The sequence below is a fragment of the Lichenostomus cassidix genome, chromosome 1Aa (genome assembly GCF_008360975.1).
Source record: "Lichenostomus cassidix isolate B80296 chromosome 1Aa, HeHo_3.0, whole genome shotgun sequence".
NCBI classification, from domain to species: domain Eukaryota; kingdom Metazoa; phylum Chordata; class Aves; order Passeriformes; family Meliphagidae; genus Lichenostomus; species Lichenostomus cassidix.
This window is the reverse complement of record NC_139480.1, coordinates 1,910,870-1,937,448: the sequence shown is the minus strand read 5'-3', so window position 1 is coordinate 1,937,448 and position 26,579 is coordinate 1,910,870. Positions and strand designations below refer to the sequence as shown.

Here is a 26,579-nt window from a genome sequence, read left to right as displayed (position 1 = left end):
TGATGAAATTCCATAATCCTCAATATCCCTGGGAATTGATTTGAGCTCATTTAGGAGCTAATCCATTGGGAATGGTGGGGAATGAGGAAAACCTGTTGGTTACAGAATTACTCCAAGCTGCCCAGCAGAGACTGGGAAGTTTTCATGTCCCTGTAGAACTCTTCTGAACTGTTGGGTGGAATTTCTGGTTGTTTATATTGAGGGAAAAAAGGATTATTTCATGCTGGAATTTGATTCCATTGCCTACAAAAGGCATCAGGCACCTTGAAGGGCTGAGGAGCAAAGAGCTCCAGACTGAAAACTGGAGTTGCCACAGACAGGGATGAAGTGGCCAAAAGGAAATTTAATCTGGAAATTGGGAAAAAAAATGTTTCTAACAAGCAGAGAAGTGAGATCTAAAGAATGAAGGCAAGAAAGTGGTTTGAGTTTGAGGTGGATGTGAAGGGGAGATGGGGGAGTTGTGTGGAGGAGCTGAAAGGTGAATTAATGACCTGTCAGCCCTTTCAAGCTTTTTGTCCTCATTTGACATCTTTTGGGTTTTAGTTTGGATGGAAATTGCAGAATTTCAAAGCAATTGCAGGGAAAAGTTGCTGGAATCATCCTGGGGTTTCCTGTTGTTGGTTAGAGCTGCAAAGGGAAAAAATGGATTTATTTTTGCAAACAGCTGCTGCTCAGTTTCTCACAAAAACCAAACATTTTTCACAGAATCCCGGAATGGTTTGGGTTGGAAAGGACCTTAAATCCCATCCCATTCCAGCCTGGCCCAGGGACTTTTTGTTAGTACTGAAGCATCTTTGAAACCTAAAAAAAGTTGAAAATCCTAAAAGATTTTGCGGTTGCTGCCTTTTCCTGGTTTTGTGAAAAATATCAGGTGTTCACAGTTGGAATTAACTCAGAGACAGAAGCTGGATCATATCAAAATAATGACAAATAAAATTCCTCCCAAAATGCCAAAGTCAAGGGAGGCAGATGACTTTGAAATAGTTCATAATTACTGAACCACTGACTGAGATTTGCCTTCTGTGTCAAGAGCCCGAGTTAGTCTAGAAGAAAAAAAAATCAGCCAAGAGAACCAGAATGACATAAATAATGAAAGAGCTAAAATTGCCTCAGTTTTGTAATGTAGATGAAGGCAAGGTGTCATGACAGGAACACATTTCCATATTAGAATTATTTAATTATCGGATCTTGTCCTCTAAAGAAGCAAAACGGTCATGAATATTCATGGCTGCAATTAAAATATTAATGGCAGGCTGAGGCTTTGGTTTTTTCAGGTCTCCAAACAGCCAGTAAACAGATTTATTGAAATGCAACGAGGAGTGGAGGTCAAAAAGGAGCTGCTTTTTTGGGGGCTGGGGGCAGAAAGTTCTGTTTTCCTTGAAGGCAAAAAGGATTTGATTTGCTCCACGTTCGTTTTGGGATGGTTTTGGAGAGGAATTTTGTGGATTCCACATCTGGAAGTGTTTTTTTCTGTACTTATTTCACTTTTTCACGACCGTGAGCATGTTTGGTGTCATCCCAGGAATGAAGTGAAACCATCCTGCTGCCTTTCAATTAAAAGGAAGTTGAAGGTTTCATCAATAATTAAATGTATCCAGTCACAGGCAAAAAAAAAAAAAAAATATTCCCAGCTTGTAAATCGTTTTAAAGGAGAGGATTGAGACGTTGAGGTGATAACACCTAATGAGGGAATGATCCTAAAGAATTCTACTCACCCTTAAATCTGATTTTGCTAATATAAAAAGAGATTCCTTAAGAAAAAAACCAGTCAGAAGAGATGCAGCACTTCTGGATTTATCTGCAGGGAGGAGGAGATGCATTTCATTTCTACAACAGAAACAATTGGCCATTTTTCCATCTCTGTCTGCTGCATTTTTCCATTTCTTGGCTCTTAAATGGACACTGACAAAGCTGCTGCAATCAAAAGTCTCTTGGAATTTGGTTCTTTTGCCAGCACTGCTAGGCAGAAGGTGAGGAAGGAGGAAGGATCTCCCAAGGGGATGATGGATGAAGGAGTTGAACCCCAAAATTTCCACAGTCCCAGTTCTGCACAGACCCTATTTCATAGTCAATACACAACTTGCAGGTTTGTGTCTGAAAAGGATGTTCCCAATTTTGTTAAAATCCGTTTTCTCTAAAATTTACATGGAAAATAAAGCCAGATCTTTATGGATCCACGTGGATGATGCTGTCTGCTCCACCAGGGCTTGGAATGGTGTTTTTAATTTTTAAGGTCCTTTCAAACCCAAACCAGTCTGGGAATCCATGAGAACTGAGATATTTGAATTATTTCCATACTGAGCCAATTTTGCAGCTTTTGGTGACGACACTCAGAGGTTTTTGCTCACAAAGAGTTAAATGCAACTGCTGACAGCCAGGGCATGAATTCTGCATAGCCAACCCTGCATTTGTTTTGAACTTTAAAAAAAAACCAACCCTCTGATTACTTGGAGCAGCTTTTCCCCGAGGAAAGACTATGGAGTGGTAATTTCATTACAAAATACACCACTTGGAGATGAGCTGGAGTTGGAATTTAGGTTTTATTTTTCCCCACCCTAAGGGATTTGACATTTCTATTTCTTGACATTTCTCTCATTGTTAGACTGGTTTCTTCGTGCTGGTTTTTTTTTTCTTTTTTTTTCCCCTCCCTGGGTGCAACTGGAGCTCTCCTTGAAGCTTGGAGTGTCTCTTTTCTTGGAGGTAAAGCTGCTAATAGTTTTGAATTAGTTCAACAAGCAGATGGTTGGGAAAGGAGCCTGTGTGGAAGTGTGGAGCACTGGGACATGTGATCTATTGCCAAAAAAAAATTTAAAAAAATGAAGCACAAATCCCTTGAACAGAGCTATGTTTCCAACTGTCATTAGGGAGGAATGTTATGTGGTTAAAAAGAGGTGTAAAAATAGGAATGGGTTGCTCAGAGCTCTGGCTTGAGGTGTGTTAAGTGTGTCAGGTTTGCTCCTGGAGCCCATTATTTTAGGAACAATGACGTTGGGACAATGGGTTTTTTCGGATTTCAGCTGCTTCCCTTCCCTGTTCTTCCCTGTAATCTCTAAATTAAGTGGCAGCAAACCCAGGCAGCTCCTCCAGTGCTTTGGAAGGTTTGTCCTTCATTCCCAGGGGAACCCAGCAGGAGTTTTTCTACCTCCATCCGTGGGAATTCCATGGGAAATGTGCTCTGGGAATGGGAAGTAGCATCCTGGCAGAGTTTCCAGCTGCTCTCAGCTCCCTGCCAGCAGAATATTGGGAATATTGAGGAGTTTTATCCTCTACAGCCAAAATTCCAGCTGTAATCAGTTAAGAAATTCATCACTTACTGTGGCTCCTGTACAGAGCATGGCTTCACTTTAATGCTGTAAACCCATTTTATATCAGCCTAAATCATCCTCTGACCCCACCTTGTTCACAGCTTTATTTTCATTCCTCCTAATATTTCATCTGGATAATTTTCTTGTAAATGGAGAAAGATTTTCAGCAGCTGGCTGAGGGTGAGAGATCCAGAGGAGGGAGGCAGGCTGGGAGAGCTGGGAATGTTGCCCTGGAGAAGGGAAGGATGCAGGGAGAGCTCAGAGCTCCTGCCAGGGCCTGAAGGAGCTCCAGGAGAGCTGCAGAGGGACTGGGGACAAGGCATGGAGGGACAGGACACAGGGAATGGCTTCCCACTGCCAGAGGGCAGGGATGGATGGGATCTTGGGAATTAGGAATTCCTGGCTGGGATGGAATTCCCAGAGAAGCTGTGGAGGAAGAGCTCTTGGAATCCTCCCTTCCTCCATCAGGTTCAGCATCTTCTGCTCCTGGTTTTTCCTGCCAATCTGAGGTTTTCCCAGTGAGTTTGGGGTGTTTGAAGGTGGGAGGTGAAGAGCAGAGCACGGGGAGAGCTCTGAGCTCCCTGTTCTGCTCCAGGGTGGAATGAATTCCATCTCTTTGGAAAGGGGAAACATTGGGTTTTCAGGCTGCAGTTACAACTACAACCTGGATTGTGCTCTGAGGTGTCAGAATAACTCTGGATTGTGCTTTTCTCTCCTTTCTTTCTAAGAACCTGCTTGATGTCAAACTGACTTTTCACTTTTGCCATTTCTGTTGCTCTGTACCGTTGGGTGCTCCTGGAATTCTTGGATTTGAACAGAAGAGCCCAGATTTCCTTTAATTTTGAAATTATAATCCCAACATTCCAGTTTTTCAGACTTTCCCAACTGCTTTAGCTCCTGCTGTTGGAACTGCTGAGTCAGCAGAAACCACACACGAATTTTCTTTTTTTTCTGGTGAAGCTGAAACGTTCAAGTTTGGCTTCTTTAGCTTTTTACTGTTGAAACTCTGAAGTAAAATTAAAATAAGGAAGTTGTTAGCAATCAAATAGGGTTTTTCCACATGTATTTTTTTAGCTTTTAATAGGTCAATAAATTGGTTTGGGGTTGGAAAAGACCTTAAAGATCATCTCATCCCACCTCTGCCATGGGTAGAGACACCTTCCACTATCCCAGGCTGCTCCAAGTCTTTTTCAGCTTATCCTTGGACACTTCCAGAGATCCAGGAGCAGCCACAGCTTCTCTGGGCTCCAATTTCCTTATCCTTGATACCTTTGCAGCAGGAGCAACAATTAAAAAGGACAAAAAAAAATCAATATTTTTCTATAAAACAAAGTTTCTTGGTTGTTATTTAGGGGAAATGTCAAATTTCCCGGTGATGGAAATGGACAATAAGCATATGGAAAGGGCTGGTCAGCTTTTTCCCTGGAATTTGTGATATTGGAAACCTCCTGATCCTGACACTGTGAAACGATGTTTTATTAAATCACCAGCTTATTGTGCCACCGGCGGCTTTGATTAACACTGAATTAGGGTCATATCCCACAATAACAGCCTCTCCAAATCCCTGGCTGCGTTTGAAAGAGCTGTGATTAAAGTCCTGCCTGTTCCTGATGCCTCTGAGGGTTGAGTCTCCTCCTCTTTATTGGCATTTCAGTTTGGTTACAACCCCTGGGCTTTGCTGCCAATATCACTGACAGTCTCAAGGGGAGCAGATTTTGCATGAAAATGAGAGAAATCAAAGCTGGAACAAAATTACCACCGAGCTCTAGAATTTCCAGGGCCACAGAGGGGGTTGTTTCCTCAAATCTTAATTCATCTTTGATTGAATTGCAGGCGAGGAGGATCAGGAGAAAGGAGATGATGGATGAACAGGTTGAAAGATGCTGCCTGACAGGTCCTCTTCAGAGCCAGCTGAGCATTCCTGCCCCTTCAGGGAGTGACTTTCTGTGCCAATCCCTCGGATTCCCAGGGGGAAGAGCTGTGTGATTAGTGAGAATCCTTGTGCATATTGCTGGAAAATTAATTTATTCACACCGGTGCAGGTGCAGATGAGGAGCCAGGACATCCTTTTGTTCCTAGAAATTCATGGAGGGAATTTAGGGGGTTGAATCAGCAAGGAGGAGGATTTATCCTGCCTTGTTTGACATGCCAGGTTGGGAACATTCTCAACACTTGTCCAAAGCTTGGGGAGTTTATCTTCATTAGAACCAACTCCTTTGTTAATACATGGAAAACAAGCTTTTTTTTGCTGGAGGAAATGCTCTGTTTCCATCCTGTGGGCTCCTGCTAAAATCTAAAGTGGTTTTGGAGCTCTTCAGGGTACTCATTGACCTTAGAAGTCTTTTCCAACCTTAATTATTCTGTAATTCCATGTCTGCTTCTTCTAGAAAACCACAGAATGTTTTATTTGTCACTTGGACAGGGGATGGAGGGACAGGACACAGGGAATGGCTTCCCACTGCCAGAGGGCAGGGATGGATGGGATCTTGGGAATTAGGAATTCCTGGCTGGGATGGAATTCCCAGAGAAGCTGTGGCTGCCCCTGGATCCCTGGGATGGCCAAGGCCAGGCTGGATGGATCTTGGAGCAAACTGGGATATTGAAAGCTCTCCCTGCCCATTGGAAGTTGATAAGCTTTAATGTCCCTTCCCACCCAAAGCATTTTGTCCTTCTGTCATTCCAGCCAATTCCTTTGTCTAAAATAGCCTGGAGCTTCTCAATATTAAAAGCAAAAAAAAAAAAAAAAAAAAGAAACATGGGAATTGTAGAGTTAAACAGTTTGTAAGAAAATAAACCAGCAAATGACACTCTGTCAGGAAATATCTTACTTTATTTCACTGGCTTTTTGTTACCTCGCCGTGGTTGGTTTTTTTTTTTCTCCCTTTCTGACATTAAAACCGAATAGAAAACATGTCAGGGATATAAAAAATTCAGGTAGGAGCCATTTGCTGCTACAGGAGATAAGATAAAGCGAGCAAGCTCGGAGCAGAGAACAGTGGAGAAGTGAATGCAGGGTGTGAGTAATCACAGCTCATTAGCTCCAGCAGGTTTCCCAGCTCGGGATAAGGAATTCTGCTGCAGCCAGCCTTTGGAAGAGCTCAGATCGTTTTAGGCAAACCAACAAAACCCTAAATATGCAAGTTGACAAATACATTAATCAAAGTGCCTGCTGCTCAGTCGCGTGGCCTGGGGGAGAGAAGGGAAGAAAAAAAAAAAGGGAAACAACAAGAAAAAGAGGAGAAATATGCATTTTAAACAATTTTTGTTGCTGTAAGGAGACTTTACATATGTGGCTGACACGGTGATCAGATGATAAAGGAGCCTCCGATTGAACCCCAACCTTTTGTGCAGGCTGTGAGAGGCGAGGCACGGCGCCGTTCTTCAAGGCAGATGGAGTGTGAGCAACTAATAAATCAGGTTTTGAAACATTAAAGAGCAACTTATTTAAATGCATATGGTGTTGGAGCTCAGACAAGGCGGGATAGGGGAGTGGGGAGGGATGGGGAACATCAGCACCACGATAGCAGAGCATGGCTGCATCCAAATCAGCCACCAGATCCTGGGGAGATACTGGAGAAGCTGGAATTTTGGGGCAGGGAATGGGATTGGTGGTCAGTTTGGGACGTTATTCTGTGTTCAACTGAAAGCTGAATTTAAAAGAGTGAATAAAACGTTGGCTCCTTTTTTCCCTGACATTTCTCAAAACAGCTTTGCCAGGGGAAAATTGGAGCCACAGGTTCAATTCCCCTGTTGGGAAAGTGAAATGCAGAAACCTGATCAAGGTCAGAGAGGCCACAGCAGCCCCAGGGCTGGAATCCAGATCTGCCTCTCCTGCTTTTGGAAATCATTTTTCCTTCGGGTTTGAGGCAGGGTGTGATTTACAAACCTGAACGCAGCTCTGTGCAGAATCCCAGAGGGGTTTTGGTGGGAAGGGACCTTGGAGCTCATCCAGTGTCACCCCAGCCATGACAGGGACACCTTCCACCGTCCCAGGCTGCTCCAGGACTGGCCTTGGCCATCCCAGGGCTCCAGGGGCAGCCACAGCTTCTCTGGGAATTCCATCCCAGCCAGCAATTCCTAATTCCCAAGATCCCATCCATCCCTGCCCTCTGGCAGTGGGAAGCCATTCCCTGTGTCCTGTCCCTCCATGCCTTGTCCCCAAGTCCCTCTGCAGCTCTCCTGGAGCTCCTTTAGGCCCTGGCATGACTGTGAACTCAAACACTGACATACAAGATGATGACTAGCATCAGCAATTTATTATCCCTTATTTATTATCCCCTGCTACCCCTTTTTATATTCTTTCTTCTCATCTCTATCAGGTGTTCCTCATTACATTACCGTTGGTCACTAAACTACCCACAGGTGATTTTCCTAATTAGTCCTACACTCTGCATTCTCTGCTTCATTCTCTAACAAAGGGGTTTACCTCTCCTGTTTAGGGACACAGCTGGAACTTATTGAGGTCTGGGCTAAATTCTTACCACATTCTTCCTATCTTACCACCCTGGCAGCAGCTCTGAGCTCTCCCTGGATCTTTCCCTTCTCCAGGGGAACATTCCCAGCTCTCCCAGCCTGACTCCAGCCCTGGGGCATCTCATCCCAATCCCTTTCCAGTCCTTCTTTCCCAGTTTTATACCTGTAAAGGATTTGTGAAGGTCCAGCCATCCCATAATTTCTGCCCAACGTTTGCAGTGTTTCAGTGAAAGATTTTTGGTTGGAACCTGCAGCCCATGTTGGAGATTATCACCCCAAACTCTGCTTCTGGACAATGGCTGGGAGTTTACCCCTGAAGAAAATCCTGGAATGAGATGTGGAGAACTGAACAACTTCCAGGTGAGTTTAAAGCATTTTCAAGTAACTGAGGAGATCCAAGCATGCAGTGCTGTGGCTTTAGGCTGCTCCTGCCCTTGGCTGTGCCAGTTTGGGATCTCCTGTGTCCTGTTCAGGCTGATGACAAGGGACAGGGAGCTGGGAGCAGCTCTGGCAGTCACTCCATCATCTCGAGCTCCCTCCCTGCCCCTGCAGGATCCTCTGCAGGTCTGACAGCAGCCAGTGCTTTCCGAGTAGTTATCACCTAATTCCCATCGATTTGGGGTCTTGTGGAGCTCCCTCAGCGCTCTGATCCTTGCCGATTTTGGGAAAAGGTGGGTGCCTGGGTGTTTTTAAACATCAGCCCCTCGTTGCTGCTGGTCTGATCTATAAATTCACAATTGGCATGATTAAAAGGAGAGCAGGTGATTAAGAGAAGCAAACAAGAAATGCAATCTTTCCTCTGTCACAAACCTCTGCTAAATTGCTTCTCCCCTCAAGCAAGGAAGTAATCAAGTATTGGCTGGAGCTGATTCTTGTCTATCTTGATAAGGTGGATTTTTTATTTTTTTTTTTTTAATCTGGTACATCTCAGCTCATTCCTGTTCCAGGAGAGGCAATGGGAAGCCCATTCTGGGTCAGAGGGAGTCACTCCCTGCCAGCTTGTGGGCAGAGGGGAAAAAACATCATCGTTACAGAAGAACAGACAGAAAAATCTGCCTGGAATAATCCACTAAATGCCACTAGAAGTGTCCAAGGCCAGGTTGGATGGAGCTCTGAGCAGCCTGGGACAGTGAAGGTGTCCCTGCCCATGGCTGGGGTGACACTGGATGATTTTAAGGTCCCTTCCAACCCAAACCATTCTGGGATTTTGTGAAAACAGTGGATTTTGTGGTTTCAGGATATGCAAAAGGATTAGAGAGATGATAAATTGGGTTTGGTTCCTTATGAAAAGAATTGAAATGTGTGATTTCAATTCCAATGCAGTGAATTCATTCAACTGCTGAGTCAGGGTGGGACAGACAGGGGACAGAGGGACTTGGGGACAAGGCATGGAGGGACAGGACACAGGGAATGGCTTCCCACTGCCAGAGGGCAGGGATGGATGGGATCTTGGGAATTAGGAATTCCTGGCTGGGATGGAATTCCCAGAGAAGCTGTGGCTGCCCCTAGATCCCTGGGATGGCCAAGGCCAGGCTGGACAGGGCTTGGAGCAAACTGGGACAGTGGAAGGTGTCCCTGCCATGGCTGGGGTCTTGGAACTTCCCACCCAAATAATTCTGAGGTTTATTTAGGAGTTCTAACGTGCAGAAATAGGGAAAAGCAGGAGATTTCCATTCTAAAACTCCCCAGTTTAGCTGTTCTGTGCTAGCACAGATCAATCTCTTCTCTCTGCTGAGCTGTTCCATCATCACCTGCTTTGCTCTCTTTGGGCATCTTTTCCTTTCCTTTCTTTCCCACTGAACAGAAATTGTATTTCCATGCCTTGAAGATGATGTGCAGCCAATAACTGTGCTGTTGATCCCCACATCATCAGGAGCTCTTGGGAAGGACCATGCCATGGAAACTTCCCTTTCTGCTCTCAGGGCAGAGGAGTTGGAGGGATTTGCAGGATGTCTTCATTGCTTAGTTGTTGTGCATTCAAAGCCTTGTCTTTATTCCTCTTTTTTCCTCCATTCTGCATAGATTAACATGGAGAGGCTCCCTAGGAAATCCCTGGGATCACAGAGGGGCTCAGGAATTCTCCACTCCATGCCTGGAGCTGTTTGGGTGAATTGTAATTATTGCAGGGAGATTAATGAACCTGTCCTGTGCTAACTCAGGGATGGGAGGGGAGGAGAGCTGAGGTTTGCCTTTTCTCCTCATGATTTTGGGGTGTTGCTGTTTCCATTGAGCCCAAATGAAATTTTTTTTGATGTTCTGGAAAGGGATTTACTTCTTAAACAAATACCTTTGTGTCTGAAAAGTTTGAGTGAGTGGTAGGATTTAAAATGCAGAGGATAAAATGCAGTTAGACAGATAAAACTCTGAAAAAATGAGGTAATGTCTGATGGCTTCTCAAGTGACAGCATAAGAAATTTCACCCTCTTTTAGCTCTTGTATGAGAGACACAGAGAGCTTTTCTCATCATGTTGTTAAAAAAGAAAATGAAGTTACTTCATTACTGACAGTGAATTTAAAACCTGCACAGCAAATCCTTCAAGGGGCTGAATTGCCTCTTCACTGCTCTGTCAAGGAACAGGTAAAGAGAGCAAGAAATGTGTGATTCTTCCTGAGACACCTTGGAAGAGTGAGAGAATAGGAGTCCAAAATGGTTTGGGTGGGAAGGGACCTTAAAGGTCATCTCTGGAGGCAGGCTGGGAGAGCTGGGAGTGTTGCCCTGGAGAAGGGAAGGATGCAGGGAGAGCTCAGAGCTCCTGCCAGGGCCTGAAGGAGCTCCAGGAGAGCTGCAGAGGGACTGGGGACAAGGCATGGAGGGACAGGACACAGGGAATGGCTTCCCAGTGCCAGAGGGCAGGGATGGATGGGATCTTGGGAATTAGGAATTCCTGGCTGGGATGGAATTCCCAGAGAAGCTGTGGCTGCCCCTGGAGCCCTGGGATGGCCAAGGCCAGGCTGGACAGGGCTTGGAGCAAGCTGGGACAGTGGAAGGTGTCCCTGCCATGGCTGGGGTGGCACTGGATGAGCTTTAAATTCCCTTCCCACCCAACCCACCCTGGGCTCCTCTGACATTCTCCATAAACATGGGATATCCATGCAAACATTTAAATTCCACCGTGTCAAGCAGAACGGAAAACTGAAGCTCTCCTAATGTTTGCTCTGACTTTAACTGCCTGCAGCCATTCCCTTTCCCCTGCTAATCTCCTTTTTCATCCTGAAGCCTGACATTTGCAGCTCCATTTCAGAGCCATCGAGCTCTGGCACTAATGGCCTCATCCCCGAGTGCCACTTGCAGTGACATTCAGGTGGGCACACTTCATTGCCAGCACAGCAGGAGGGTGTCATTAACTCGGTGACAAATTCCACTTCAGCTCCAAGTTCTCCTTCGTTTTTCTTTGGTTCCTCATCATTCATTACTGGGTAGATTAAACCAGCAAACTTGGCTCCTGGGAGGGAATTGCTGCAATAATGCTGCTTCCAGACAGATGGGAAAGTTTGGGATGTTGTCCTGGACGCCTCTGGAGTGCAGAATTTGCCAGTTTAGCTCTGGTTTGAGAGGCTCTGCAAATTCTGGCTCTGGTGGTCGTTTGATAAGGAGAGGGAAAAAGGCTTTGTTTTCACTCCTCTTAGAATAATGGAATGGTTTGGGTTGGAAGGAACCTTAAAGCTCATCCAGTGCCACTTCTGCCATCCAGGGACACCTTCCACTGTCCCAGTTTGCTCCAAGCCCTGTCCAGCCTGGCCTTGGCCATCCCAGGGATCCAGGGGCAGCCACAGCTTCTCTGGGAATTCCATCCCAGCCAGGAATTCCTAATTCCCAAGATCCCATCCATCCCTGCCCTCTGGCAGTGGGAAGCCATTCCCTGTGTCCTGTCCCTCCATGCCTTGTCCCCAGTCCCTCTGCAGCTCTCCTGGAGCTCCTTCAGGCCCTGGCAGGAGCTCTGAGCTCTCCCTGCATCCTTCCCTGCTCCAGGGCAACATTCCCAGCTCTCCCAGCCTGCCTCCAGAGCAGCTCCAGGGATTCCTCTGGACTCAATCCCACAGGTGTTGTTTCCTTCATCTGCAGCCTGGTCCTTGGAAGGTGTCCCTGCCCATGGCAGGGGTTGGGACTGGATCATCTTTAAGGTCCTTTCCCACCCAAACCATTCTGGGATTCTCTGTTCCATGTTTCCTCCAGCAAGCTGCCAGGTTTTGGGTTTTTTCAGTGAAGGATCCATCACCTCCCTTTGAGAGATGCTCTGGATAGAATCAATCAGGATGAAGGAATATTTATTTTTATGGAGATATATTTTTGTGGAGATGCTGGTGGCTCTCCAGCTCAGGGAATTGGCTGCACTGGAGGAATCCTGGCTGCTAAATGTAAACAACACATTTCAGACCTTGATAAGCCAGAGAGAGTCCCCAGTGGAGATCCCCAGTACACAGGGAAAGGAATCCTTCACTCTCCAGCTGGGGATTTTCTCCAGGGTTTTCCACAACCAAACTGCAGTGTTTGGAGCAGTGAAGGCAGGAGGAGTAATGGCATTCAACAAGTTGCAGTGCTGGGTTGTAGTTGGGATGTACAAAGCATCACCTGGAATGAGATTCACACCTCAGCATCTTTTTCCAGGTAAAATATTTAAATACAAACAAAATTCCTTTTTCCTACACCTTCCTGCAGATTATTCATGGAAAGCTGAGAGCCGAGGAGACGTAAAAGCACATTTTCCCCTCGGTGCCAGGCTTGTGTTCTCCTCAAATCCATCATCATCTGGCCCAGCAGATCAGACAGATTGGTTTATTCCTCGCTGTGGAGTTCATCCCAGTCAATACTATCGATTAGCGCAGGGTGACTTGATGTAACGAGGAGAACTCCCCTCTCCTAATTGGAGCCTGCATTGCCTCATCCCTGCCTCAGCAGCTCGTGCTTGGCTGCATCCTTCAATAAGTCCAGAGCCCACTGGAAATTGCAGCATCTGACATTAACAGGGGAAGTGAATAATTTGCTTTTCCTTGAACTTGCGCCTCTTTTCTTCCCCGATTAAACTGTCACGTCGTGTGAGTTCGCTTCTCAAACTGCCAGCTGAAATCCCTGGATTGTTTTTTTTAGAGCTGCCTCTTTCTAAATACCGTCAGGGAAGTTTAATAAACTCTGCTTTCCGTTGCTTTCTGCTTGCTGAGTCCATCTGTTGGGATTTATCAAGGAGCTCTGTGTGCTCAGGATGGATTTGAGGAGCTGAGTCAGCTCTGGGAATGTGACTGCTGACTTCCAGTTTGCCTGGATTTTTCATTTCCCACCAGGAATCCAGTGCTGTAGCTTTGGATTCTCACATCTTTGAATCTATGCCAGCAATGGGAATTTTTGTAGGAAAGCTCTCCTGACCTGGAGGGATCATTTAGGATATGGAAGTGCTGGTGTTGGTGTCCTGCTTGGTTCTTGGATATTGCTGCTGAATGGTGAAATAAATTCAGTCACCAAAGAGCTTTTTCAGTAGGTTGAGTGTTCTAAAGCACATAAAATCCACTTTGAAAAGAAGGTTGGACTCACTTCCTCATCAGTTGTGTTCCTTTTCTTTCTCATTTGGAGAAATCCTTTTTGTTTGGAGGCAGACAAGAGGTCAGGGCCAAAAACTTTAATAACTGCTAGGGTAGTTTTAATTTCAAAACTTTGTCATTTCCCTGCCTGCAATGGTCAGTGTTCTAATGCCACTCCAAATCCTGTAGCCTGTGGGGTGTAAATAATATTCTCTGAGTTGTGTTTTGTTGGGAAAGTTTGCCAAACTGAGCTAATTTGTCTTTCCTGTAGCTGAGAACCTTTCAGTGTCTGGGTGGAACTCAGGCAATGGGAAGTTCCACTCAGGAATTCCAGGACTCAGTGTTGGGAATGAACTCCTGGGAGCAATGATCCATAGAATAAATGAGTTAAAATGTCAATCCCTCATTTCCAAACCAAGCTGCCTTCCAGAGCTGGGATTGTCCCATCCCCAGTCAGAGGTGCAGCCCTTGGAAGCAGGAAAATTCAGGGAATTGCTGCTCTTCAGATCCTTTCCAAGCACTGTGGGCTTCAAAAGACACCTGAGCCATATGGAGAAAGGCTTGAGTGTTTGTCACCCGAGGTGAAGAACCTGGATTTGTGCTCTTTGGGCCAAAAATGTCCCAAATTCTGCAATGAAGAGCCCAAAGTCACCTCCAAGCTGCACCTGCAGTGTTCCCTTTGCCCTGGCAGAGCCTTGGGAGCTGCAGGAGGGCAAAGGGAGAGAATCCTCCTGCTAATTACTGATCTTCCACCAGGAAAGAAGCGTTTAATTCCTGTTTAATTACCACTTGCTAAATGTTTAATTACGGCTTACCATCTGAAAATCAGGGGATGTGGAGCTCTGTTAGACAACTTGCTCCATGTTGTTTTCCAGGAGGACCAGATGATAACTTAATTGAAGGTGGAGGATCCAAGTTTGTCTGCAAACCAGGAGCCAGGAACATCACCATCATCTTTCACCCCCTCCTCAGGTAAGATCTGCCTTTCTGCACATTTCTTCACCTGCAAATAATCTGGAATAAGTAGATTTAAACCTCTGGTTTATGGGGATGTTGGGCACATTCCAGTTCTGAGGTACATCCCTGATGTTGTTGGAAAGTTGTTGTGTGTGAAAAAAATCAACTCGAGAATGTTTTTAAATCTTTTTCAAACTGAGCTGTGATATCAGGTAGGATTTCATTGATCAGTGGCATTTATTGACCCAAGCTGGGTGAAGTTGATTTGCAACCTTCCACAAATTGTTTATTGCTGTTCTTTATGCTTTTTTAAAAAACTCAGAGGATGTTGGTGAACTGCAAGGTGAGTTCATGGATGAAACAACTGTGGGCTGCAAATTAATTCCTCATCCAGAGTGACCAAAATTGTCACAGCTGGAACTTTCAACAGAGCAAATCTTTAATAAACCTCTTCTCACTGTTTTGTTCACCTCTGATCTTTGAATTTTGCTCTTTTCCTAGCAGTTTGTCCTGTTATTTCTGTGGAAATTAAGTAATACAATGCTTGTCTTGGTTCATCTCAACCTTCCAGCTCTTTTTTCCTGGGAGGGTTTTTTCCTTTCCCAGCACCTTCAGGGAGCATTTCCCTCCTTGGCTGGGTTTGTATGAACTCCCTGTCACGAGTCACTTCACAACAGGAGCTTCTCTCAACTGCTAAACCCGAGCAGTAATAAAATAGTAATAAAAAATAATTGGAATCTGATCCCCAGAGGAAGGAAAATCCTCCTGACACCTGAGAGCTGTGGTTATTTGGGACTTCTCAGGACTTAAAAATGCAAATGGGAAGGACAGAAATTCCTCCAGATTTAAATTTCTGATCTCATAACGGCAAATGTTGGAATAATCTTGAGAAAATACTGAAATGTGTTACGGTGTGCAAGGGCTTGCCTTGAAAAAAAGGATTTGTTTATTGCAACATTCCCATAACCAAGTGGAGAAGTCCATAAAGACATTTCATTTCTACCTCTGTCTCTTCTAAACTGAAGAAATATGCTAAAAATCAACTTTGCTACAGGATGATTTATAGTTTTCAGTTATTTTGTAGGAAAACATGAGCAATGGTTGAATGCAAGGTGTGGTTAAGATATAACTGTTCCAATATATACTTCAATTTCTTAATCATTAATGAATTCTCAGACATCCTGTGAGCACAGAGGGTGGTGATGCTCCTATTTTATTGATGAGATATTTCCCATTGATTGAAATTCTTTCTATTTACCTTCCTGCTTAATTTTCCCTCCTCTTTCCCATCCATTTGAGCGAAACACGAGTGCTCTGCTTTAAATAGCACTTCTCCCAAACACTTCACTTTGCATTCCCAGCCTGCAAGACAGGCAGGAGAAATCATTTCCCTCGTAAAAAATAACTGCAGCAAGATGAAGGTATCTTGTGTACAGTGGGTTTTTTTTTCATGCCAACCATCTGCAACATCTTCACTCCTTTGCATTGAGGATTTCGTCAAGAACTGCAGGAAAGGGAAGGAAAACATGGAATGACCCAAATTGCCCTTTTCTCCCTGCAGGATGGGCTCTAAAAACCATTTAAATGTGATTTGATTCCTTTTAATGATGTGTTGAGAGATTTAACTCACAATCCATAACTTAGGGATGCAGTGAATTTGGGATGATCACAGGATTTCTTTAGCTGATCAGAATTCCCTACAGGGAATTCTGTTCCTGATGGGATAGCAATGGTTTCTCCTACCAGCAGCTGAAATGCTGAATGTTTTTGTTGGTGTTTTTGTTTGGTGGGTTTGTTTGGTGTTTTGGTTTGGTGTTTTGGTTTGGTGTTTTGGTGTTTGGTGTTTTGGTTTGGTGTTTTGTGTTGGTGTTTTGTGTTGGTGGTAAACTACTGGTGGATTTTGGCTAAACTACTGGTGGATTTTGGCTAAACTACTGGTGGATTTTGGCTAAACTACTGGTGGATTTTGGCTAAACTACTGGTGGATTTTGGCTAAACTACTGGTGGATTTTGGCTAAAATATCGATGCTTGCAATAATTTCTAGCCATGGACTCACAGAATCATCATTTCCTGGTTAGATCCTTGTTGCTCTTTCCCAGATATTCCTGTTTTAAATGTAAACTCTCTTGGAGGTGTGAAGTTTTCACTGTTTCTATTCTCCATTTCCCATTTGCTCTCGAGGTTCTTTATCACCTACCTACCTCATCCTTCACCCCATCCGTGCTCTAAATGTATCTGGTTTGAATTCCAATGATCAATATTTTATTTACAAGGGGGTTTTTTTTTCCCTTTTTTTTATCAAAGTCCCATAAATCCGTTGCCAGAGGAGCTTCAGCCCTGCATGGACTCACTGATTTGATGAGGCAGCTGAGTGCTGCTGAAAGTATTAAACAAACTGGATCACTGAGGAACCAGACCCTGGTGTGCTGATTTAAAGCCTCAGCATCACATAAAGCGATGGCTTTAAAATAGAATTCAGCCCTGAAATGTTGAGGGGAGAGTTGGAAGCAGAGCATTCATATTCATCAGGGTGAATTTCTCTCTTTTGTGCTGCTGATAGGAGAAGTGTCAGCGCTGATCACATCAGAGGTGCACAAAGCACAGGGACAAATTTGCTGCTTATAAAGGTTTTTTTTTAATCTTTTTTTATTTACAAACTGAGGTGGAGCTTGGCTCCTGATGCTCTCAAAGAACATGGGGTCAGCAGACTTTGGGGAAGCTGCAAATTAAGTCCTTCCCAATAACCAAATATTAGAGAAACTCTTGATTAAAACCCTGGGCAGTGTAAGGAAAAATACCTAAAAAATGGTTTTTAGAGCTTTCCTTGCCTTTAAATTCCTTTAGAGCAAGGAGGCAGAGTTGGGAAGTGAGATGTTGTGAGTCCCTCATTTCCACAAGGACACTGCAAGGCCCAGATTAATTACCAGGCCTTAATGACTCCATCACCCACAGAATTAACCAAGAGTGAATTTCTGAGAGGCGAGTGGCTGTTCTAGAGGAGATGATTCCTGGGAATAGATTTTCCTAACTACATCTGGAAGCTAATTGCACTCACAAATCGAGGCAGAATGCACCTCTGATTTCCCTTAATTAACATTTCCTGGGAGGTGCCAAAGTATAAAAGCCACCAGAGGAGTCCAGTTGCTTCCTTCATCCTTGGCTGACAACCAGCACCTGCCTGGCTGTGGGAGCACTGGTGTTACTGGTGTGAGGAATAACATCTCCCACTGCAAGAAGGAATCCCAGGAGCAATCCTGAAGCTCTTCCTTCAGGAATATCCAACAGCCTGAGCGATGTCTGTCGAGCCATTTGTTTGGTGGGGATTTTTTTCTGATGTCTTTTTTTTCCTTTTTTTTTTTTTTAAATGTTTATTTGTTTCAGCTGGCATTTGAAAGGCACTTGGCTCCTCGGGGGTAATAATCATTTTACATATGCTTTATAGAGTGTGTTTATTACCAGACAATTGAGGAACAGATGTCTGCAGTCTCGAGGCTGCAGGGGGAGGAATGGGAAGGGTGGGACATGGAGGGAATGGTGGTGCTCAGGCAAAAAGCAGCTGAACGTTGCTGGATGTTGTTGGATCTGGAGGCCGGGAGGGTTTCCATTTATTACCATCAGCCACACCTCATTAGGATCAAGCAGCAATTAAAAGGGTTTGGGGGATGGAGGAGGAAGCCAAGCGCTCGTTGATTCGGAAGGAAAAGTCATTTTCCAACTGGAGGTGACCTTGGGAAGGAGGGTGGGGGACAGGAATTGTCCTGACACCCTCTGGATCTGCTGGGGGATCTCCCCTCTGCCAGGGATGCCCTTGGATCTCAGGGGCTGGAGAGAAAGTGAAAAACAACAAAAAAAAAAAAAGAGTAGGGGATGGAAAATGGGGAGAAGGGAAAGCAAAATTGCTGATTTGCCTCTGCTGCTGTTGTTTGGGATGCAAAGATGAAGGTTTAGTGCTCTAAGGTGTGTCCAGTTTGTGTGTCCAGGTGTGCAAAGTTTGCTGCCTCTGGTGATTTGGGATTGAGGGGAGTGGGGGGAAGAGATCAGCAGCAATTTGCCATTTTCATGTGAAATCAAATGTTTCTGTTTCTATCTGCAGTCTCCACCACTGCAAGCAGTAGGCTTGATAGCAAATTTGGAATTAACTGTTTTTTCCAGTTGTTTCAATGCAAATAACAGAGGGATTGCTCTGTTATTGAATAAAAAAATGCTGCAGGGACTAATCAGGGAGAGTGGTGATGGAGAATTTAAATCCTGTTTCTTTGGAAAATGTTGGAAGAGCACAGCAAAGTTGTCATGAGACATCAAAGTCCTTTGAGCATCAACTGCTGCTGGTGATCAAAACCACATCACTAAATTGATACAAAACTCTGTGTATAACTCAGAACTCTGTGTATCTCACCAATATCCCCTTTTAATATATCTGGACAGTTATGATAATAATAATAATCTAATTTTATTTTAAAATATGCTGTAATATCTTGTAGTTGCACACTGTAAAATTAGTATTTGATAATATAGGGAGTGTGGATTTTGGGAAGCAAAAGAGTGTGAAAATCAGATGAGTCTGTTGCATTTAAACGATGCTAAATCACACCAAATAGGTTAAGAAAAAGAGGTGGTATTTTAAAGTCTTAAGGGTTATTTATTATTGGTAAAGTAGATAGAAAATGTCAAGTCCTCCTGTGGCACAAATAGTGCTAAATAATGAGAGCTGCTGCCTTTAGCTTTTGGAATCAAACCTGAAATACTTGATTTCTGAGAAATCAATAAGGCTGACTCAAGCTGGGAGAGGGAACTTGGAATATTGACAGCTTAAAGTTGGTGTTTGAGTGTGAGCAATGTGCAGAGGATCAGGGGTTAGGTGAAAAAACAAACACCTGAGGTGCTGCTGAGTGCACAGGAAACAGGATTTGGAAACTTTTAAAGGAAGTGACTCCTTAAAAACAGAACCCTCCAGATTGCATGGATTCTTACATTCCTGCAGATTCCCTCCAAAGGGTGGGAAAATAGCACTTAGTTGGTCTAAATCTGCCTTCTGGCAGTAGGGAGGAGCAGGATTTGGAGAGGAGGCTCTGGGGCAGGGAGGTGGAGCCTCTCTGTGGTGAGACAGGTGAGGCTCAGATCAGCAGATGATGGAATTTCAGGATCCCTGAGGTTGGAAAAGACCTCCAGGACCATCGAGGCCAACCTGTGACCAATGCCCACCTTGTCCCCAAGTGCCACAGACAGGAATGCCTTGGACACCTCCAGGGATGGCAACTCCAAACCTCCCTGGGCAGCTTTTTCCAATTCCTATCAACCCTTTCCATGAAGGAATTTCCCAATATCCAAACATTTTCCTCCCCTGCCCAGCCTGAGGCTGTTCCCTCTCCTGCTGTCCCTGTTCCCTGGAGCACAGCCTGACCCCCCGGCTGTCCCCTCCTGTCACAGCTGTGCAGAGCCACAAGGTCCCCCTGATCCCCTTTGCTCCAGGCTCAGCTCCTTTCCCAGCTCCCTCAGGAGTTTTCCATTCCCTTCCCAGCTCCATTCCCTTCTCTGCACACCTCCAGCCCCTCCATGTCCTTCCTGAATTGAGTGTCCCTGAACTGAGTGTCCCAGAACTGGCCCCAGCCCTCGAGTGACCTCAGCAGTGCCCAGCACAGAGAGATCTCAAATCCTTATTACAGAAACATAGAATTAAACATTGGAAACAAGGAAAGGACCTTAAAGATCACTTAATTCCACCCTTCACCATGGGCAGGGAACCTTCCACTAGCTATTTCCCCTAGCAGCACCTTCCCCTGGATACTCCCAGCTTTATTTTGGAAATGCCAATCCTCCTCTCAGAGCATGACAGATTCTCCATACAACTTCCCATCCACTCTCTGCTTCCTCCCATCGACCTGAACGGGAATCTTAAGGCAACAATTTGCTCCCCACCTCCGGAATGTTTTCCCCTCCCTCCTTTCATGAGTGTTTAGGAGGTTTTTAGTCGTGGCTGTTGACGTTGAGTCCTTTCCATCTGTCAGCAGCAGGGCTGGATGTTCCTCTCAGGCAAATCCCAACCCTTTTTTTCTCCCTGACAAACCGAATCAGCCTTGCTGAATGATAAAGACACATCTCGGCAGAGCCTCTTGGGGTGACACTGCTGAGGGAAAGGTTTCCTCCTGGCTGAGGCCATCTCAGGGATGAGGGACTCAAACAGGGAAGGGATGGGGAGCAGCTTCGTGTTTTGTGCCTTTTTTTCCTTTTTTTTTTCCCCCCCCAATGCTTGATGAGAACTGACAGTCTTGCTGTGTGTGTCTGATTAGAGATGACAGTTTATAAAAACCTTAAGGTGAGGCTGTTCATTTTCCATGACAGAAAATCAAGTGATCCCCCTCCCCACCTCCCCATCACCTCCCACGCAAACAAAAACTCTCACAAGCCCAAAAAAATTAAAAAAAAAAAAAATCCACCACCCTCTTAATATGTGAGGCATTGATTTTATATTGTCTGTCAGAGAATGTGCTTCAGCAGATCAGTCAGGTTTGGAGTTTTCAAACATGCTTCATCCAAAGGGAAAATCAACAGCCTGTCAGAAATTTCACATGTCTCCAGCTCCTCCTTCCCTTTGGATGAAATACAAGCTGAAGGAACAGAAAAATTTTGACATTTGCAAGAGCTTGGGCTGAATAGCTGAAAACAGTGTTAATGTAATTCCATGGTAATGAGGTACTTTGAACCAGGCTGGTGTTCATTGAGCCAACAAAGCAGGATTAGCTCATTCCTTCATGGAATTGCAGAATGGTTTGGGTTGGAAGGGATGGAGATCATCCAGTTCCAGCCCCAGGGACATCTTCCACTGTCCCAAACTACTCCAAGCCCTGTCCAGCCTGGCCTTGGACACTTCCAGGGATCCAGGAGCAGCCACAGCTTCTCTGGAAAAACTTAAATTTCCTTCCAGCATTTCATGGAGGAAGATGGAGCTTCCCCATATTGCTGAGCAGTGGTATTGTTATTTTGTAGGAGGGATCGATGATTTCCTGGTGGGAGTTTTCAGTGATTTATTTATTCCTTGGGAACAGAGCAGTTCAGTCAGGAGGAACCTAAACTAATGATTTCTCCCAATGCCCTGAGCAGCTCAGGGCTGAGCATGTGGAGAACTTCCTTCTGAGAACCTCCTTCCTTCTGAGAACCTCCTTCCTTCTGAGAACCTCCTTCCTTCTGAGAACTTCCTTCCTTCTGAGAACTTCCTTCCTTCTGAGAACTTCCTTCTGAGAACTTCCTTCTGAGAACTTCCTTCTGAGAACTTCCTTCTGAGAACTTCCAGAGCAGTTCTGAGCAAAGCTGGAAGGGCAGAGTGCATCCTTTAATTCCATTTAACCATCTCAGGTGCAAAATTAAATTAAAAGATGCAAAAACCTGAGTTCCACACTGAGATCCACATTTAAGAATCACCAAGGGTAGAAAAAATCCACAAGTCCAACCATCCACCAGCACTGCCAAGGCCACCACCTGTCCCCAAGTGCCACAATAATTACCAAACAAGCACCATAAATCTCAGTCACAAAGTGAGATTCCTTCCAATGCCTTTCTGCCTTTCAACCAACTCTTTTGGTCTTCAGGAATGAACTTCCAGTAGGACCTAAAGTTTGTTTTAATGCCCCAGTTTTCATTTCAAATACAGGAAATATTACTCTGACGTTGCTAAAAAACCCTGCAGAGCAACAGAAGAGCTCCCATGGCAGAAGCAGAAAAGCATCTTTCATTTCTGTGGCGAAAGGAAAGAGGGGAAAAAAACTTGAGAAATTGTAAATTTGTAATCTGTCTGTGGAAACTGTTCAAAAACGACTTCACTGAGGGTTTCCCCTGAATGGGGGAAATCCAAGGATGAAAACACAATGTGGTTTAAGTCCACATTATGATATTATGACCTTAAATTATTTTACACAATGCCTATGGTTGCTTTCATCAAGCTTTATGAATTTTTGATTGAAGACAGGAGAGCTGGTGCTCGATGAGAACAAAACAAGGTGATTCCTGCATTTAGGATTTGCTGTTAAAAGCCAAGATTTAAAGCCCAAAATGACAGTGCTTTTTGAACCCACATCCCCCATGGAGCCATCAGAGCAACAGAGACATGAAAGGAAAAATTAATAATTTAATTTTGCGTCATTATTGTGTTTTACATCAGTGTGGTGGTGTTTAGCTTAATGGTTTTCTGGGAAAAGCCTTTGGCAGTGAACTGGATTTCCCTTGGAATTCCACCTCAGGTGGGAATTCTCAGTTTCTGTTTTACCTGGATTATCCCAGCAGGGTTTCTGCAAAGCTCTTTAAAACCTTGTTTAAGTTTAAAAGGTTGTCATTTGGAGAAATTGGAGCTGTTCCCTCAGAGCATGGAGGTGAATTTCTGACTCTTCTATAGATGCTAAAAGGGAAAGAAAGGAGATTTTCGAAGTATTTTATTTTTATTTATATCAATCTGCACTGTTTATTTCAACTATTTCCCTCTGTTCAGTTTCCTGAGCTGAGCTCCAAATAATGGGTTTGAAGTTTCTTCACCACTGAGCTGCATTTTTCCATTCTGCTGAATTCCTGGATATTACAGCACAGAACTCCCCTTTATTCCTGTTTTTTATGGAGATTTTTGGGTCCAGAACCACAGGAAAAGCCTTTTAGGGATGTAAGCCTAAAAAGTTTTTCAATCCCCAGGTTGTGACATGAAATAACTTTTTTGTTGGAATATTCCTGAGGAATTTAACTTTAAATTCTGTTGACTTTTAAAGATTTGCAGAATAGACATAAATACATTTTGCAGGCCAGAAGTTGGCCTTTAATTTGGTTGTTTTGGGTCCTGGGAATCTTGAATTTCCAGCTAGCTCAGCAGGAATTGCACTTTGTAGGATGTCACTGCTAAGATCACTTCCTCTGGTAACTTCCAGACTTTTCAGAGATAAAGTTCATTACCACCTAAGTGTGAAATGGAAATAAATGGAAATCTTGGTGCTGGAAGTGCCAGAGATGAAATTGTGGATGGAGTGTGGAGCTGAATGGTCCTGAATTCTGTGCAGATTTAGAATAAATGGAAAAAAACTGAAAATCATCAATTCTTGCTGTTGTTAACCAAGCTCCATATCTTCATTTTTATTGCATTTTTCTCTCTCCAGGTTGTGGCAGTGCTTGGGATGCCAAATGATGTGAGAATTCTTGGGAACACAAACCCACTTGGTTTATTTAGGGCTTATTTTGGGTGATTTTTTGTGGGATAAAAAGGCTGGAGAGGAGGATGTGTGCTGGAAAATGTGATGATGATGATGATATTCTTTAATAATTTTTGGTGACTTTTAGCAAACTCATCTCTGCAGTAACAGTGAGAGAGTTTTTCAGTGTTTTCAAACTGAAAAAAACCAAATTAAAGCTTTGTATAATACCCTGTGAGGTGAAATAATTCTGATAAATAAGTGCAGAGCTCTCCATTTTTTCTTTTCTTTGGTTTTTGGATACCCAAATTTGAGATTTCTCACCTGAGCCAGGTAACTCATTCAGGGGACACTAAACAGAATTGTTCCTCCTACAGAGAAAAACTGGAGACCATCTAGAAATAACAATAATTACCCAAAAAAAGGGGGGAAATATTGTCAAGTGTCAGATTTGCTTCTTTTCTAGCAGCTCTCAGAGCTCCTGGTGGATTTTGGAGGAGGATGAGTGACAGCCTGGATGGGCAGAAACTCAGAACTGCTGCACAGAGCAGGAAAATTTATATACTCTGGAGCTTTATCACCTCCCAGAGAGGAAATAAAACCATCTCCTCATGCTACATCTTTGCCAAAAGGTGGAGACAGGCCTTGAGTGTGGAATAATCCTAATTTTATTCCTTGGGGTGGGCAGTTTGGCACTGCAAACCATCACTGAGGCAATCATTCCTCTGGATGCACCCAGGCTGGGAAATTTGGTCTTGTGGTGCATCCTGACAGCCAGGCTGGACCTGCATCACAGTCATTAATCTGAGCTGGAAGGGAATTGTTGATAAAATGTAATAAAAGTTGATGAACTGCAGGGAATCTCTGGATTGCTGTTTTATCAGAATATTGGGATTTCGCTCGCTAGGCTTTGCCTGGATCCTAAATAATTGTTTCATCTCCTTCCCAGAAAGGAATTCCAAGTTGTTTATGGCATTGGGTATTTGGAATGGAATAGAATTGTAGAATTATGGAATGGTTTGGATTGGAAGGGACCATAAAATCATCCAGTGTCACCTCTGCTGTGACAGGGACACTTCCCACTGTCCCAGGTTGCTCCAAACCTTGTCCAGCCTGGCCTTGGACATTCCAGGAGCCACAACCTCTCTGTGTTTTTTGCTTCCAGGTCAATCTTTCCTCTGTATCAGTGATGCCTTAAGGATTTTTAACTTCTATTTTTCCTGTATCTGTAGTTTTGTAGTGTAGATTTAGGCTCCATATAAAGAATTTTTAGCTTCTATTTTTCATGTATCTGTTGCTTGGCATGTAGCTCTGTGCTAAAAGTGCTAAAAACCTCTGTTCTCATTATTTTAGACAAAACAATTGCTCTAAATTGGGAAATCCAAGGACACTTTGCTGCCTCAGAGCCCCAAAATATGGAAATAATAGTGAAATGGGGGGAGCAGGTTTGGGGTGATTGACATCATCACCTGAAGGTGTAATTGGAGGATTAAACCTCAATATATTAATGGACAGAATTTATAAAATGTGAAGATCTCATGATTCATTGTCCATTTTGGGTGTAGCCTGTGCAGTAGGCTCAGTCTGCCCTAAATGTACCTTAAAGGCCTTTAATAAATTAATCAGCTTTTTATTCTCCCAACTTTGTCTAGCTAAGGCATCCTAAGAGGTGCCAAATTTCTCACCTTTATGCCAGAAAGTTCACCTTCTCCCCACTGCTGCCCTCTGTCCCATGTGGGGTTCTTCCACTCCACCCCACACTTTTCCCATTTCCCACATCTGCCTTCTGCATCCCTTGGGAGCCTCCTAGAGAAAATTTTGGCTCCTCTTCCCTATTAAAAAAAACCAAACAGAAGTTGTCAAGGATGGAGAACTATTGTTGGAGTGAGCAGAACGAGTGCTTATTACCAGTTGGAGACACGCCCAGGTCAAGAGTGAAAAGTGGTTTTTTCTGGTTAGTTTGATGAAAGGCTGGAATGGGTTTAATTGCTGGTTGTCACTTGTAATGGAGTAGATGCAGTATTAGAATTATTCAGATAATTTGGTGTAATTACCCACCGTCAGGCAGCTCACAATGCTCCAAACACAATCTTTGCTGAGGCTTTTTGAATGGGAGGCAACAGCTATTGAGAGCACAATATCATTTCTAGATGTCAATCAGCTCAGCGAGGTAAACAAAACAAAGGTGTTGGGCTTTGCCAGAAATTCTTCCAGTGCCCTAAACCTCCCCAAAATCTTGGCAGAGCGAGCAACATGCCTGGAGTGCTGATAAATCAAAAGCTTTTGCAGAGTTCCTCGAAGCACGCAGGGTTTGAAAAGCATTGTGTGCCTTGAATAAAGTGTTACCCAGAAAATCCTCCTCGTGTCAATCCCCGAGGGGTTATTATTCATTCTGGCTCTGCTGCAGCAGGAGAGAAAAATCTCTCTTAGGTGGTGGTGTTGCCCCTAAATTCTGGGTGAGAAAGGCTGGTGAGAAGTGGGGAATGGGGCAGAGCTCAGTGGGGAGGCAGAGGTTTCCATTTGCATTGCCCTCCTCTCCTCACCCCACTGAATCAACCCATGCAAATGAAGCAAATTGAATGCAAACTCCCAAATTTGTATTCTCCTGGCTCAGGGCCTGAGCAAAGACAGGCAGAGGGAGAGAAAAAAGAAAAAAAAAAAAACCCCTAAAGTCTCATGGATAGAAGTGTGAGCTCCCAGTGACCTTTACCTAGTGTGATAATTTTGATGTAGAACAACCAAATTCCTGGAGATGTTTAATCAGCAAAGTTGAATTTTGATGAAACCCGAGTGTCACAGTGCCATTAGTGCTGCAGGAATTAATTATGATTCCTAGCAATAGTCTGGCTTTGTAAGGATTAACACCAGTGAACTGTCACCTTGTCACATCCCTTCCAGCCCTGGAGAACCAAAGATTCATTTAGGATGAAAAAAAAAGTGATTTGGCTCCTGGAATAAAATTCCCAGAGAAGCTGTGGCTGCCTCTGGATCCCTGGGATGGCCAAGGCCAGGCTGGACAGGGTTTGGAGCAAACTGGGATATTGGAATACATGACCTGGAAAGGTTCCTTCCACCCCAAACATTCCATAATTCCATAATAAATAACTCAGCACTGGGATGTGAAACTCCACACCCACTCAGAAATGAAATTTATTTGGGTAACAAAGCATTAAA

The 26,579-nt window shown here is 44.1% G+C and overlaps 1 protein-coding gene across 3 annotated transcripts in view; it reads left to right on the top strand.

Annotated features, from left to right (window-relative positions):
• Positions 1 to 26,579, top strand: part of EXOC4 (exocyst complex component 4) — a 318,206-nt gene that overhangs the window by 131,904 nt on the left and 159,723 nt on the right. For all 3 annotated transcript variants that reach the window (XR_014856419.1, XR_014856420.1, XM_085081950.1), the window contains exon 10: positions 14,165 to 14,261. Coding sequence is in view for 1 of the 3 variants with exons in the window: in XM_085081950.1 (XP_084938076.1) it covers positions 14,165 to 14,261 (97 nt within the window). In the remaining 2 variants the exon portion in view is untranslated. The remainder of the gene's footprint in view (positions 1 to 14,164; positions 14,262 to 26,579) is intronic.